The sequence below is a fragment of the Kogia breviceps genome, chromosome 9 (genome assembly GCF_026419965.1).
Source record: "Kogia breviceps isolate mKogBre1 chromosome 9, mKogBre1 haplotype 1, whole genome shotgun sequence".
NCBI lineage: Eukaryota > Metazoa > Chordata > Mammalia > Artiodactyla > Physeteridae > Kogia > Kogia breviceps.
In genome coordinates, this window is record NC_081318.1 from 52,370,423 (window position 1) to 52,385,991 (window position 15,569).

Below are 15,569 nucleotides of genomic sequence, written 5' to 3' on the forward strand. Positions count from 1 at the left end.
TGCGCCCTGTTCCCAGCATCCTGCTGCCTTGTGCCCTCGCTATTCTGCTCTTCCTGAAGCTTTTTTCATCTTATTAAATGTATATGATGTGTGTGTATGTATGTGTGTGTGTTGTGTTGTGTGTGTGTGAGTGTCTATGGTATGTGGTGTGCAATGTATGGTATGTGGTGTGTGGTATGGTATGTGTGTGGTGTGTGTGGTGTATGTGTGTGTGTGTGTGTGTGCGTGTGTGTGTGTGTGGCATGGGTAGTGTGTGTGAGTTTGTATGATCTGTGGTGTGTGTGGTATGTGTGTGTGTGTGTGGTATGTGCTGTGGGTGGTATGTGTGTGTGTGGGGGTGCTATGTGGTGTGCACCCCGTGTGATGAGTGGGACTAGGAAGTGGGCATTGAGAAGTCAACTGGCCCTCCGGCTGCTGCTGACTTTAAAATGATCTTGTTCTGAGGCAAGAGTCAACTACCAGGCCTAACTATTTTCTTGTCCTTGGCAGTGGGATGTTCTGTGATGGGAACCACACCTATCTCATCGAGCCAGAAGTAAATGACACCTCCCAGGTAAGTGCTCCTTCTGTTTGCTGTGGCAAATGTAAGTGTTGATGCTGGGAGCTTTTTGTCCCTCTTTTTTTCTCTCTATTTTGCTTTATTTTCATATTTTAGGGTCAGGAATATATGTATACATATATACATGTAATATGTGCACATATATATTTAAATTAAATAGTGAATAAGGCAAAATCACAGTGATCTTTTTAAAGAAAATCTGACTGTTACTCTTTCATTCGGTTGGAAATACTTTCCTTCTGAGGTGTTCTGAAGCCTTCATTTTTCCCTCTACCATAATGTACTGTGGTCTGACTTCGTCTGCTCAGGCTATCATTATAAAATACTGGGTGGCTTAAACAACAGAAATTTATTTTCGCACAGCTCTGGGGACTGGAAGTCCAAGATCAAGGTGCCAACAGGGTCAGTGTCCATTGAGGGCTCTCTCCCTGGGGTGCAGACAGCCACCTTCTCACTGTGTCCTCACATGACAGAGAGAGAGTGTGAGGTCTGGTGTCTTTTCCTCTTCTTATAAGGGCACAAGCCTTATCAGATTAGGACCTCACTCTTGTGACCTCTGTTAACCTTTATCGCATCCTCACGGGCCCTGTCTCCCAATATAATCACATTAGGAGTCTAGGGCTTAAACATGAATTTTGGGAGACACATAGTCAGTTCATAACAGATCGAATCCACAGATAATGTGATTTTCCACCCTTTTTCTTTTCTAGATTCCAGATTTTTCTCTATTGCCCATTTTCTTTAAGGCCCTGTGGTGATGTTTAGAGAAATCTGGGTTTTCTCAATTCTCTCTCTCACTTTAGTTGAAACATTCATTTTTCACAAGCTAGAAAAGGGTTACTATTACTGACTATAGAGAAACATAAGGCACTTCCATCCTAGCTCTGTACACACAGATATTCTTCCATGTATCATGGAACACTGATCAAACACTTAGAGAGGCAAATAATTTCAAGAAACACACATTGTTTTGCCACTCATAAACAATCTTGTGTGGGAAACTATCTGTTTTGTGTGTTATTTTCTGGGTACCCACTGAGAGCTGTCCTGTCACTTTGCTTGACAGTGTGATTTTTTAAAAAATACATTTATTTATTTATTTTTGGTTGTGTTGGGCCTTCGTTGCTGTGTGTGGGCTTTCTCTAGTTTCAGTGAGCAGGGGCTACTCTTCGTTGCGGTGCGCAGGCTTCTCATTGCAGTGGCTTCTCTTGTTGCAGAGCACGGGCTCTAGGTGCACGGGCTTCAGTAGTTGTGGCTTGTGGGCTCTAGAGTGCAGGCTCGATAGTTGTGGCGCATGGGCTTAGTTGCTCAGCAGCATGTGGCATCTTCCCAGACAAGGGCTCGAACCCGCATCCCCTGCACTGGCAGGTGGATTCCTAACCACTGCGCCACCAGGGAAGCCCAACAGTGTGATTTTTTTAAAAAAAGTAATATCATGAAACTTGACTATTTATGACATTCTTTTTTCGGTAATTGATGGAAGCCAGATGAAGTTATTTGAATGTTCATTAAGTTTTCTTAGATGAAACATAGCTTTTTATCTGTTGGTTTTTCGCAGAAGTTTATGTGACACTTGAATTTTGAGGCAGGGTCTGCTTTGGGCATTTTGATTGTTCCAGTCATCCTGCTCCCCAGTACAGAAAGACTGTTAGCTCTGCAGTGTGCGTAACAAAGCTATCAGGCTCTAAAAGGGGGCAGGGCTCCGTGGAAAGGAACCATTCGTAGAAAACATTAACCCATTTTCCCAGACATCTTGCTTCTCCTTGGGGGAATAGGTCCATTCATTTCTTTTTGATTGCTGCAGGCTTTGGCTTCTCTGTCTGTGAAGGCGTTTTGCTTTTAATGGGCTGTCACTCTGGTGCTGGAAGAATACAGGAGTGAGCTGGAGGGGTTGTGCTATGGCTCTTCGCCTTTCCAAACCCAAGAGAATGCGTAGTCAAGCAACGGTTCTTTTAAGGTCTAATCTCCTCCAGCTATGATTGCCTGAGCCTGGAGATATCTAGTCGTCCATGCTTCATCTCTTTTGTTTGTGTTGTTTCAGGAGGATTTCCGTTTTCATTCGGTTTACAAATCCAGACTGTTTGAATTTCCCTTGGATGATCTTCCATCTGGTATGATCTTCTTATAGTGATTAAAAAAAAAAAAAGACAACTTTAGTAATTCATTTTAATGCTTTAGAGCTAATTATATGTGGAATATCATCAGCCTGTGACTGCTTATAACAGTTTTAGAAAGTCGAGTAATATCAAGAGAGAGAATAAAATGCAAACCTACCTCATGTTTATAGTGGATGAGTTTGGAAAGATATAGCTTGAACATGATGAAGGAAAACTTTTTAAAATTATAAGACTCAAAGTAAGGTATTACAGGAGAAATAAGGTTAAAGCAAAAATTGGTCTGCATACATAGAATATATAAAATTCATTCTTGGTGAAATACTGAGTTTGTAAACATAGAGATGAACCCTTAATTATTTTCCTGTTTGTTGTTTCCTCATCTCTTTTTGCCCCAGCATTTTAAGAAAGAACTATTGTAGATTAACATGTATTATTATGATGTGTTGTTTGTGAAATTGGTCTTCCTTCCCATGTGTATTTATAGGTCCATCTATTTATAGATTTGATTTGAGAGTTGCATCCATGTCTTCTCTTGGCAAGAAAGGCAGAGTACTCAGGCTTTGGCCTCATTAGTGGAGCAATGATTATGCAGAGTGCATTTATCTTTGGCTATGCTAGACTCATTCATGTTCTCCTTCTAAAGATAGGGCACATTTTGAATATCTGAGGTGGAGATGCTTCCTCCCCTATTTAGTGAGCCCTGACTATGGCCATAGTACATTCTAATTTTTAAACTCTTTTTAATCTTTGCAACAGCTCTGTGAGGTCAATATTATCATTCCCATTTTATAGATGAAGAAACAGAAGCTCAGCTAGTTTGTTTTTTCTAGGGTCCCACAGCTAGTAAGGGGCTGAATGGGGGTTTGGATTATGGCACTATGAGAATGTACCCTGGGAGAGAGGCACAAGGGCAAATGGAAAAATTACTAGACTAAAGCAAACCCTAAACTACTACTTAGGAAAATGACTTAAAGGCTGCATTGTCTTCTCATTGGAAAATGAAATAAGTGTTTTCTAATGTTCCTTCCTCTCTGAAACAAATTTGTAACTCCTTGACCTTCTGCAGTTACCCTGAAGAGAAACAGAACTCACCCCTTTTCTCCTGCTGCCAAAGAAATAGAAGATCCTATTTTATAGAATGCACTATTTGGAAAAATCTGCAAATGAGCATATAGCTAGCTGCTTTTACTTTACATGGACACTTTAGACTGTTCCTTCATTATCTTATGAAACTTTTTATAATCCCTATTATGGGAAGAAAATAAATCATGGATAGCTGCCTGAGAGCAAAGTTACAATCTTATAGGCATTACTGGAAACAATAAACATTAATTAATATTTAAAGTAATAAATAAAGAGTCCCCCCTAAGGACTTTGTTGCAGGCTTGCCATGATACAATCTTATAATTTTTAAAAAACTTTGTTCAGGGTTTCTTTACAACAGAAACTTTGGAAGTGACTCAGCAGTTTTGCTGTTATTAAAAATGAGTTTTGAACATACTCTTTGAAAACTCAAGTCTGTCTCAGTTTGTTCCTGGTTTTCTTTTCTTATCAGAAGTTTACAGTGTCAATTTTGAGTGTCATTTGTCTCTCAACATATTTAGATTTACTATGACAAATTAGAAGGAAACAAAACATAGACAAATGTTAAAACTGCAATTTTTGTGATATAAGCTCAAAAGTAAGCTTTTGTATTTTAGATTTAATAAGTGTCACTGAGTTATGATTATATTATGTCTTTTTTTTGCTATGCATTATGTATTTGCCAGAGATAGAAATATGATCAGGTGCTCCCCAAACTTGTTTGACTGTGGAATGTTTTGTTTCATTTGACACATCTCTCAGGACTAGTATTCCTAAGAACACATCTTGAGAAAAGCTTATTTATTTCAACACTGACCACTTAGCCCTCAGTGTTTTAAAAATTACTACAATAAAAAACAAACTAAGCAAACAGAACAGAAATAGACTCATAGATACAAAGAACAGTTGGGTGATTGCCAGAGCAGATGGGAATGGGGGCCTGGTGAAATAGGTGAAGACGGTGATGAGGTATAAACTTCCAGTTATAAAATAAATACGTCATGGGGATGTAATGTAAAGCGTAGGGAATGTAGTCAATAATATTGTAATAACTTTGTATGGAGACAGATGGCAACTAGACTTACCTAACCATTTCAAACTGTATACATTCAATAAATATCAAATCACTGTGATGTACACCTGAAATTAATATGATATTGTATGTCAATTGTACTGCAATAGAAAATTACTATGATGAAATACACAAAACTAGTATACTGTTTCCTGAGTTTTGACACCCATATACTCCCCTGGTGAGATATAGAGCACTTCTATTACCCCAGTAACTTCCTTTGTGTCTGTTCCCTGTCAGTGCCACCACTTCTGCAGTCCCTTTTCTGACTTTTTCACCATAGATTAGTTTCTCCTGTTGTAGCTCTTCATACAAATGGAATTTTGCATCATGTTCAGTTTCTTTTGCTTAGCACATGCCTGAGATCTATATTGCTGAGGGTAGCAATTGTTCTTTCTTTTATATTATTGAGTATGTTCTTATTGTATGAATATACCACAATTTTTTATCTCTTCCGTTGATGGACATTTGGATTGTTTCCAGTTTTTGGCTATTATGACTATAACAACTATGAAAATTCTTGTCAAAATCTTTTTTGTGGACGCACGTCTACATTTCTCTATCAAATACCTGGGAGTGAAATCACTGGGTCATAAGGTAGGTATACGTTTAACTGTATAACATTGTTCTCAAACTTCAGAATGCATCAGAATCACCTGGAGGGCTTGGTAAACACAGATTGCTGGCCTCATCTTTAGGGATTTTTTTTTTTTTAGCTGCTTTATTGTGGTATAATTGACATACAAAAAGCTTTATATGTTTACTGTATACAACTTGATGAGTTTGGAGATAAATATATACACCCATGAAATCATCATCACAATCTCTGCCATAAACATATCCATCCATTCCAAAAGTTTCCTCCAGTCCTCTTTATTTATGATGATGATAAAAACACTTAACATAAAATCTGACCTCCTAGCAAATTTTTAAGTATACAATACAGTATCGTTAACTATATGCACTAAGCTGTACAATAGATCTCTAGGACTTACTCATCTTGTATAACTGAAACTTTGTGCACTTTGACTAATAATTCCTTATATCCCCCTCCCCACAGCCCCTGGCAACTACCGTTCTAATCTCTGTTTCTCTGAGTTTGACTATTTTAGATCCCTCATATAAGTGGTATCATATGGTATTTGTCCTTCTGTGTCTAGCTTATTTCACTTAACAAAATGTCCTCTAGGTTCATCTGTGTTGTCGCAAATGGCAGGATTTCCTTTTTTAAGGCTGAATACTATTCCATTGTATGTATATATCATATTTTCTTTATCCACTCATCCACTGATGGACATTTAGGTTGCTTCTGTATCTTGACTGTTGTTAATAATGCTGCGGTGAACACGGGAGTACAGATATTTCTTTGAGATCCTGATTTAAATTCCTTTGGCTATATACCCAGAAGTGGGATTGCTGGATCATATGGTATTTCTCTTTTAAATTCTTTCATGAACCTTCATAATGTTTTCCATAGTGGCTGCACTAATTTCTACAGCTTTTGATTAAGTATACCTTGGGTGGGTTATGAGAAATTGCATGTCCAAGTTCCCAGGTAATGCTGATGTCACTAGTCCAAGGATCACAATTTAAGAACTGCTGTTGGAAGAGAACTTGCAGAATCTTCCCAAAGTGGTTATACCATTTTATACTCTCATCAGCATTATATGAAACTTCTGACTGCTCCACATCTTCACCAACATTTGGTGTGTCATTCTTTAGTGAAGGTCAGTGGTGGAAGTGAAGGTCGAGTGGCTATTCAGACAATTCCCCATAAAAATGTGATGGTACTTATAGGAGAATTTTGAGAAAAATTTTGAGATAAATTAGAACAGGAATAATGTTTGAGATATTTTTTGAATTGTATTCCTTTGTGGTATGTTTATTTAGTATTAATATGAATGCAGTTACTTAGATCAATGTTCTGTATTTTCAGTAAGCACAATATTATATATTATAAAATTCATAATTATAATTCTGAATTTATAAATTATAATTATAATACTCATTGATGATTAAAGTACAGTTATATAATTTATACTACGAAGGGCTAGTAAAACTTCGATTACCCTTCGTGAAAGAAACCTGGCAAATGCAGTAAGTTAAATTTAATTTATTTTAATTTCCTTTTAGAATTCCAACAAGTAAACATCACTCCACCAAAATTTATTTTGAAGCCAAGACCAAAAAGGAGTAAACGACAGGTATGTATTCACAGGTATATGTCATGATGTTTTAAAAACACTTGGCAACTGCCAATCAATTTAATCTACATGAAGTCTGTGAGAGATAAGAATTAGTTCAGGCATTTGCTATAGTGTGGTAAACAAGAAAGGTGAAACATTTGTAGGAGCAGTGGAGTTGGGTCCATATTATTTAATAGACTCAAAAGCACTCATAGTGGTGATAATATGGTCATTCATCATACAGATGGATTATGAGGCCCCTGCTGTGGCATCTCAGGTTCTTTCTACCATAGGCCTCTTTCCTTGCCTGGGTGTACACCACATTATGGAGTCTACTTGGGTGGTACATGTCCTTGTATTTATCCCCTTAAAGATATCCCCTTAAGAGTGACTCCATCAAGTTTTGTGTTTTTTTTTTTTTTTTTGCGGTACGTGGGCCTCTCACTGTTGTGGCCCCTCCCGTTGCGGAGCATAGGCTCCGGACACGCAGTCTCAGTGGCCATGGCTCACGGGCCTAGCCGCTCTGCGGCATGTGGGATCTTCCCGGACCGGGACACGAACTCGTGTCCCCTGCATCAGCAGGCGGACTCCCAACCACTGCGCCACCAGGGAAGCCCCTCCATCAGGTTTTGAAGCAACAAAATGGTATTTTCACACTTGAGCTATCAATACTTTGGAGTCTAGGATATAAAGTCCTAATGTCTGCTTTATGAATGTTCAAAGGGTATTGAACTTAATAATAACAACAGTTCATACAGTGCTTTTAACCACAGGAAGTAGGTGCTATTATTCCTCTTTCACAGCAAAAAAAAAAAAAATGATGTCTCTGAAATGTGCAAATGACTTGCCCAGAATCATAGAGCTGGTAAATAGTTTAGACAAAATAAGAACTCTGGTCATCAGAATTAAGATATTATCACAGTTGTGGTGGTGGTTGGTATGAGTGTGTGTGTATGGCATAAAAATAGGATGAGAGAAATAGATCTCTAGTAAGATAAAGCCATTGAAGGAATGAGGTATCTTCTTTTTAATATAAGTTTAATAAGTATGAAATAAAATGTGTTTACATACAGATTTCTAATATGAATGATAATTCCTAAATTTTATTGAGTACTCACCATGTGCAATTGTATTAATATACTTAATCCTCATAACAATCTTTTGAAGAGGGAATTATTATTAATATTATCACTAATTTACTGTTAAAGACATTGAAGCATAAGAGGCTTAAGAAGCTGCTCAGGGTTACATTGGGTTACCCAATTGTGGAGCTGGGATTCTGACCTAGAAGTCTGCTCTCAGAGCAGTGCTTATAACCATGTATGCATTACATACTGCCTCTCAGAAGCTGTTGTGTCCCATGAATTACTACTATGAGCTCTGTATATTTTGTGAATGTACACATATATTGAGGCCCAGTTAAATAGATAAAAATAATTGCCGTCAGGATTTAATTTGAATCAGTATTTACTTTCATGACTTAAGAACCAAGAGAATGGGATAATTTTCTTTTGACATGATCCTTGAAGTTCTTCATAAACATCTGCAACATTCAGTCATTTGCTAAGCAGACAAACCCTTGATTTCTCTTTATGAGAAAGCTGTGGACCCTGGAGGTGAGGTGTTATAAAACCGTGTGGCCAATATGGCTACTCTCTGACACTAAGAAAATACTGGGACTTGTTATAAGTCTACTTGTTAGAAAGGCTCAGGTCTCTACCACAATTAACAAAGCAAATACTATCATCCTAACAACATCCTTTTTTTTTTCTAGAAATGTTTTATTGTTTATACATTTGTGAATTTGATTTCTAATAATTGATATAAATTTTATTTTAGTATTACATCTGTAAAAAATCCATTAAAAAAACTCTTGTCAGTGGATGCAGTTTATGTTATTTTTTGGTTTCCAAAACCAGAATTATAGTCTACTATTTCCGATTAACTTGATGTTTTAAGGGATTTTGAAAAGTAAAGTTTTTTAGAATTTGGGAATGCATTAGCAATAAAACAAAATCCATGTGGCAGAAATATTTTAGTTTAAATGCAATACTCAAACATTCATGTATTTTTTTTAGGTTTGATTGTATACCCTTATGACAAAAATGGCCCTTGGGCAAGTGAACAAAAAGGTTTATTGAAAAAATAAATGTGTGTCAAAGTATGGCACAAAGGAAAAAGTTAATTTTGCAGATCTTGTTAAAGATTGTGCTGTAGACTAATTGCAGAGAACCAAAGGATGTGGCTGCATTTGTGGCTCTTGACAGTACCATTCATTGGTCATGATTTTGAAGGTGGAGAAAATTTGTGGTTGAACAGACAGATATAGATGCACTGGGTAACCAAAGACTGCCTGAGAGCTCTTCAAACTATCCTAACAGAGCTCCTATGTATCACTTGGGACATCCTCTGAACCCTGTCAGCAGAAGGGACATGTCTCACAGCCTGATTTGGAGATTATATAGTAAAAGTGTCAATCATTCCACTCCCTATGTAGAACTCTCAGAGATTCTCAGGAGCTTAAATCATTTTTTATAATCTCCAAGATATACTGTTAAATGAAAATAGCCTGATGCAAAAGAGAAGGAGATAAATGGAAGTACAAAATAAAATATATCTCATATTTGATTTTATATGCATAAATATTTCTGGAAGAAACCAGTAACTGTGCTGTACCCATTGTGTGGGAAGGAGTAACAATTGGTAGATGGGAGACAGAGGTGAGAGGAGAACTTTCATCCTATACCTTTCATAATTCTTTAATTTTTGAACCGTGCCAATTTATTACTCACAAAAACTAAGTAAATTGATGAAAATGAAAAAAATACTAAATAAATAAAATAAATAAAAGGGGAAATTTTGTTTTGTTTATTTCTCCCATATTTAAAATATTTTTAATTAAAAAAGTTTGTTTCAGCTTTATTGAAGTATAATTGACAAATGTAAGATATTTAAAGTATACAGTAGGATGATTTGATATACATTATATTTGTGAAAGAATTCCCCCCATGGATTTAATTAACATATCCATCACCTTATGTATTTCCTCTTTTTTTTTTGGTGAGAGCATTGAAATTCTACCCTATTAGCAAATTTTGATTATATAATATAGTGTTATCAATATAAGTGTCCATCAGTGGATGAATAGACAAAGAAAATGTATACACACACACACACACACACACATACACAATGGAATATTACTCAGCCTTAATAAAGAAGGAAATCCTATCATTTGCGACAACATGGATGAAACTGGAGGACATTATTCTAAGTGAAATAAGCCGAACAGAGAAAGACAAATATGGCATTGTATCACCTATGTGTGGAATCTAAAAAAAAAAAAAAAACCTCATAGAGACAGAGTAGAAAAGCGATTGCCAGGGGCTAGGTAGTGGGGGAAACTAGGTAGGGAGAGGTTGGTAAAAGAGTACAAACTTTCAGCTAAAAGAGGGATAATATCTGAGAATCTAATATGTAACATAAGTTTCCCATAGCCAAGATCAGAGGCTTATTTACGTGCTATTTCCTTTATTATATTGCAGCTTCATCGATATCCTCGTAACGTAGAGGAGGAAACCAAATATATTGAACTGATGATTGTGAATGATCATCTCATGGTAGGATTTGCTGAATTTTGTGTTGTGTGAACTTGCCTGTGCCTAGGGTAAAACTAATGGGTGCAGAAATATGTTTAGAAGAAAGAAGTCCCTAAAGTTGTAAGTTGGAGAAGGTATTTGTATAAAGAAACATCTCTGTTACCCAGCAACAACCTGTAAGTAGGAAACACTCTTAGGTAAAGCAATTAACAGTATTTTGTGAGGTTCCAAAAATATTTCTGTGACTCATAATGTTAACTCTTTGGATTCACTTAGTTAATGTAGAGGCTAATATCTTCTCTTACTAAAATCACAAGGTTAAAAAAAAAAAGGGAAACTTCCGTTTTATATTGAAAAAGTGAAGCAGCAATAATGTGATTCTTTAGTTTGCAGTGTACAGCTTTATCCTAATAAATGGAAAGCAATTTTTCTATTTCTGTCTTGCTATATAGTAAACCATTTGGAAAGGCTTATAAACTTATTTACAAAACAGAAACAGACTCACAGACTTAGAGAATGAACTTATGGTTACCAGGGGAAAAGGGTGGAGGGAAGGGATTGATTGGGAGTTTGGGACTGACATGTACACACTACTATATTTAAATTAGATAACCAACAAGGACCTAGTATATAGCACAGGGAAATCTGCTCAATATTCTGTAATAACCTAAATGAGAAAATAATTTGAAAAAGAGTAGATACATGTATAGTATAACTGAATCACTCACTTTACTGTACACCCGAAACTAACACAACATTGTTCATCAATATATGCTGCAATATAGAATAAAACTTAAAAAGAAAAAAGAAAAGCTTATACAGCCAAGCAGTGAAGATTTTTAGGATAAAAACCTAGCCAAACTTCCTTTTTTGTAGAGTCAGGTTTTTTTTAATACTCAATTCATGGGCATGTTGTATACTCAATTCATGGGCAGAGTTTTAAACTAAAAATATTCAGTGATGCACGTTGCTGAATTTTACTTAATTTCAGATACACATACATTTTAATTTACTTTGAATTATTTATTTGGGGGAAAATGTGTCATTTATTTAAATATGATTAAATGAATAACATTGATTATTAATTATTAATTAATAATAATTATTATTATTGAGTGTTTCTTCCTTGTTCAGGGTAGGACTAAGTTCTATCTTTCTACCGATTTGATTTCGTGAATGTTACTTTCTCCTGAGATTTTTACAGAATAAAAATAAGTTGCAAGAACACATATTTTAGGATATCATAAATTCAGATGTCTGTAAGCATCTGTAGCAGATAATTCAAATAAAGTGAGCCAGGTATAAAACAATAGGGAGGGGTGAGGCCTGTGGCAAAAGAGAAGTCACATGGTCTGACCAATGGGAGAGTCTGCTTCTCAGACCTTGCCAGTTATTACCATGTGGGGATACTAATTTTGAGTGAAGCCAGAAATCATGATATTTCCTGATTTTTAAAACAGCTTTGAGGCCAAACCAAAGATATATGTTATTCACATCCTCCTCCTTGCGACCATTAGGGCTTTCTTCTCTTCACTGAGTAAGTCTTGTGGAACTTTTTATACTTTTAGCATTATTCACATTCAGTTTTTCTGGCTTTCACCCTACCTTTATTTGTATGTCTTGCAATTCATCAACAACTTTCATATGTTTTATCATTTTAAATAACAATCTTGTGATAAAAAGTAAACTTTTGAAATGGATGGAATGGGTGTTTTCTACCTTACCTCAAAGACCTGTTAGGCCTCAAACTTTTAGGAGCGTTGCCTCAGACTACGCAGCATCTAAAGAACTAGGTGTCAACTTGCATTTTTTACAGAAATCTTTTGAGGCCTTTCAATTACACCATATTTCCTCTGCTGAGATGAGTATTTGCTGATGATCTTGAAGCCCTTTACTTGTTTTCTTTTGCTTTCAGTTTAAAAAACATCGGCTTTCAGTGGTACTTACCAATACCTATGCGAAATCTGTGGTGAACATGGCGGATTTAGTAAGTATGAACCCGATTCAATATTGCCACAGAGGAGATCTATCTCCTGATTGCTAATAAATCGGATAATGTGCTTATATTTTCACTGACCTAAATTGCACTTTAGACAAAGTGTCCTGTTAAGTCCCTGGTAACTTTGCCATGAACTTTATTGACTTTGATCTCTGGCTGTGAAAATGATGAAAGGAAGTGGTCAGAGTTACAACTTTATGCCTGAAGTTTTTTCCTGTATTTTTCACACTGGAAAAGAAAAGGTTGAGTCGTAGCCCCTAACAAAGATATTCACAGTGTACTTCTAGCAATGGAGAAACAGTTGTGCCTTTTCAAAAGAGTGCCTGGTGCCGTGGGAAAGATGCAACTAAATAATTTTACTGAAACTACTTTCCAAATATTCCCGACAAGGCAATGCCAGTACCTTCCCCATGAGTTTAATCAGGGCCAGCTACAGAAATTAGCTGGCCCTAATTACAGAAATTATCTCCTTCATGAGTATTCCACTTTTTGCCAGTGTGACTCTTATAGGGTGCCAGAAAATGGACTCTGGGGGAACCTTGAGTAAGGGTGCAAAGATTTGTCAAAGAGCAATATTTTGTTTCTACTAGTACTCTATTCTTTGGGTATGACTTGATAAACAATTGGATTCTCTATTACTCAAGGCAAATGCATGTAAGTTAAAAAAACAATTATCTCCCCTAAAAACAGTGGAATTTCTCACATTTAGCTAAAACTCAAGGAGTTTTCATAAAAGGAGCTTTGTAGTCCTGTTCATAAATCAGTTGATTTTTACCACATGTATAGCTGGTGTGTTCATTTTGTTAATACTAGATATATAAAGACCAACTTAAGACAAGGATAGTATTGGTTGCCATGGAAACCTGGGCGGCTGACAACAAGTTTGCCATATCTGAAAATCCATTGATCACCCTACGTGAGTTTATGAAATACAGGAGGGATTTTATCAAAGAGAAAAGTGATGCAGTTCACCTTTTTTCGTATGTAACTTTTATAATGATTTATTACTTTTTTTTATTCCATGTTGAATACTCTATTACTTGTGGATGAGTTGTATTCTTTCTACTGCATAATGCAATCAGGATTTGATGTGGCAGATATATTTGAAAGAAGTTTTAAAGTACAGATTGTTTGAAACTGTCACGAATATTCAATAGATTTAATTTTGAGTTATTTTATTATTGCATGTACATTTCATATAATTTTTTTCAAGAGATTTAATCAGAGCATTTACTGAATGAAAGTACTATTAATTCTCATAAGGAGTATTCTTAACAACAGATTATTATATATTCTTTAAAGTTGCTCTCTTTTAAATGTTAATGTTATCTTTGTTTTTGGTCTATGGGGAGAGCTTAGTATACCTAGGGTACATTTTGTTTTTTATTTTTTCTTACTCTTATGGTTTTTCTGGGGGGTAACCTGCGTATTTGATGTAAGAGCAAATCATAAATTGCAGCAATTTAAAAACCTACCATCTAAAGCCAGAGCTGTTGAAGAAAGTTACAAATGGAAGTAAAAGAGTATTTTTGAGGTAACTTTTTATTTTACACAATTCCAAATTTACAGAAAAGTTGCAAGAATAATACAAGGAAATACCATATGCCCTTTACCCAGATTCAACAGTTGTTAACATTTTATCCCATTTGTTTTATGATTTTCTTCTTTCTATCCTTCTTCCTTCCTTGCATCTATTTATCTATCAGTGTCTCTTTTTTTTGTTTTTTTTCCTGAACTATTTGAGAGTAAGTTGGAGACATTTACTTACTGGGCCTTTACTACTAAATACTTATATAGATTCCCTAAGAATAAAAACATTCTCTTGTATAACCACAGTAAACTATCAAAACCAGAAAATTTAACATTGGTACAATGTTTTTACCTAACCCACTGTCTATATTCAGATTTCACCAATTGTTTCAATAATGTTTTATAGCTACCCCCCAACCCTTGCCCAAATCCAGGATCCAATCCAGGATCACACATTACATTTAATCGTCATGTCTCTTTACTTTCCTTTAATCTGAAATATTTCCTCAGCCTTTCTTTGTCTCTTTTGAGGTTAACATTTTTGAAGAGTATAGGCCAGTTATTTTATAGAATGTTCCTCATTGTGAGAATGTCTGATGTTTTCTCACTATGAGATTTCAAGTTATATGCAATTTTGATGGAAATACCATGTAAGTGTACCTCATGTTAGAGATCCTTTTTTCATAGGTATAGTTCTATTTAAGATATTTATTGATCATGTGGGGAAACATTCCTCAGAAACCTTTTCCTTTGGTTATGCATGCAAACAATTTTCATATTCCTCCCTTACCTCAGGAGTATATAGTAGAGAAATGTATGTGCATTGAGAAAATAAGTGTGGTAAATTAATAATGAGAGGTGCTATGATATGTGGACTGTCAGCAGTAAGCCTTTTTCATTTCCTTTTCTGAAAGGGGAAGTCAATTTGAGAGTAGCCGGAGCGGGGCAGCTTATATTGGTGGGATTTGCTCGTTGCTGAAAGGAGGAGGCGTGAATGAAGTAGGTGTGAACATCTGTAAGATACAAAGTGATATGATGGCTGATGATGTTTTCCTAATATTTAAGGGACAGTTTCTCAGTATTCCACATACTCCAGATATCGTTATGTTATTAACAACCAACATGCTTAGTGCCAGAGGCCAGAATAGGGAAATAAGGAAAGATAATATCGGATAATTCTGTTCATGTTCTACTTAGAATAATTTCCAGGTTTAGCTATATACAGATTATATTGAGAAAATCTTTACCTTTACCTTTATTGAAAATAAGGCCCTATTTATCACGTTGACTGTTTTTCCAGAGAATTGAGTAATCCCCTGAAGCACTGGGTTACTACTTAAGAACTCAATTGAAAATTTTCTTCCTCAATATTTGGCCGATTTTTGGAGGAAAAAATAGACTACGTTTTCCAAAGGGTTACTTCT

At 35.8% G+C, this 15,569-nt stretch overlaps 1 protein-coding gene across 1 annotated transcript in view; it reads left to right on the plus strand.

Moving 5' to 3' along the window:
* The window catches only part of ADAM22 (ADAM metallopeptidase domain 22), a 239,546-nt gene that overhangs the window by 161,603 nt on the left and 62,374 nt on the right, over positions 1-15,569 (plus strand). The window contains 7 exon segments of the mRNA XM_067042476.1: positions 490-553; positions 2,601-2,670; positions 6,965-7,035; positions 10,563-10,637; positions 12,532-12,603; positions 13,429-13,595; positions 15,060-15,144. Coding sequence (XP_066898577.1) covers positions 490-553; positions 2,601-2,670; positions 6,965-7,035; positions 10,563-10,637; positions 12,532-12,603; positions 13,429-13,595; positions 15,060-15,144 — 604 coding nt within the window.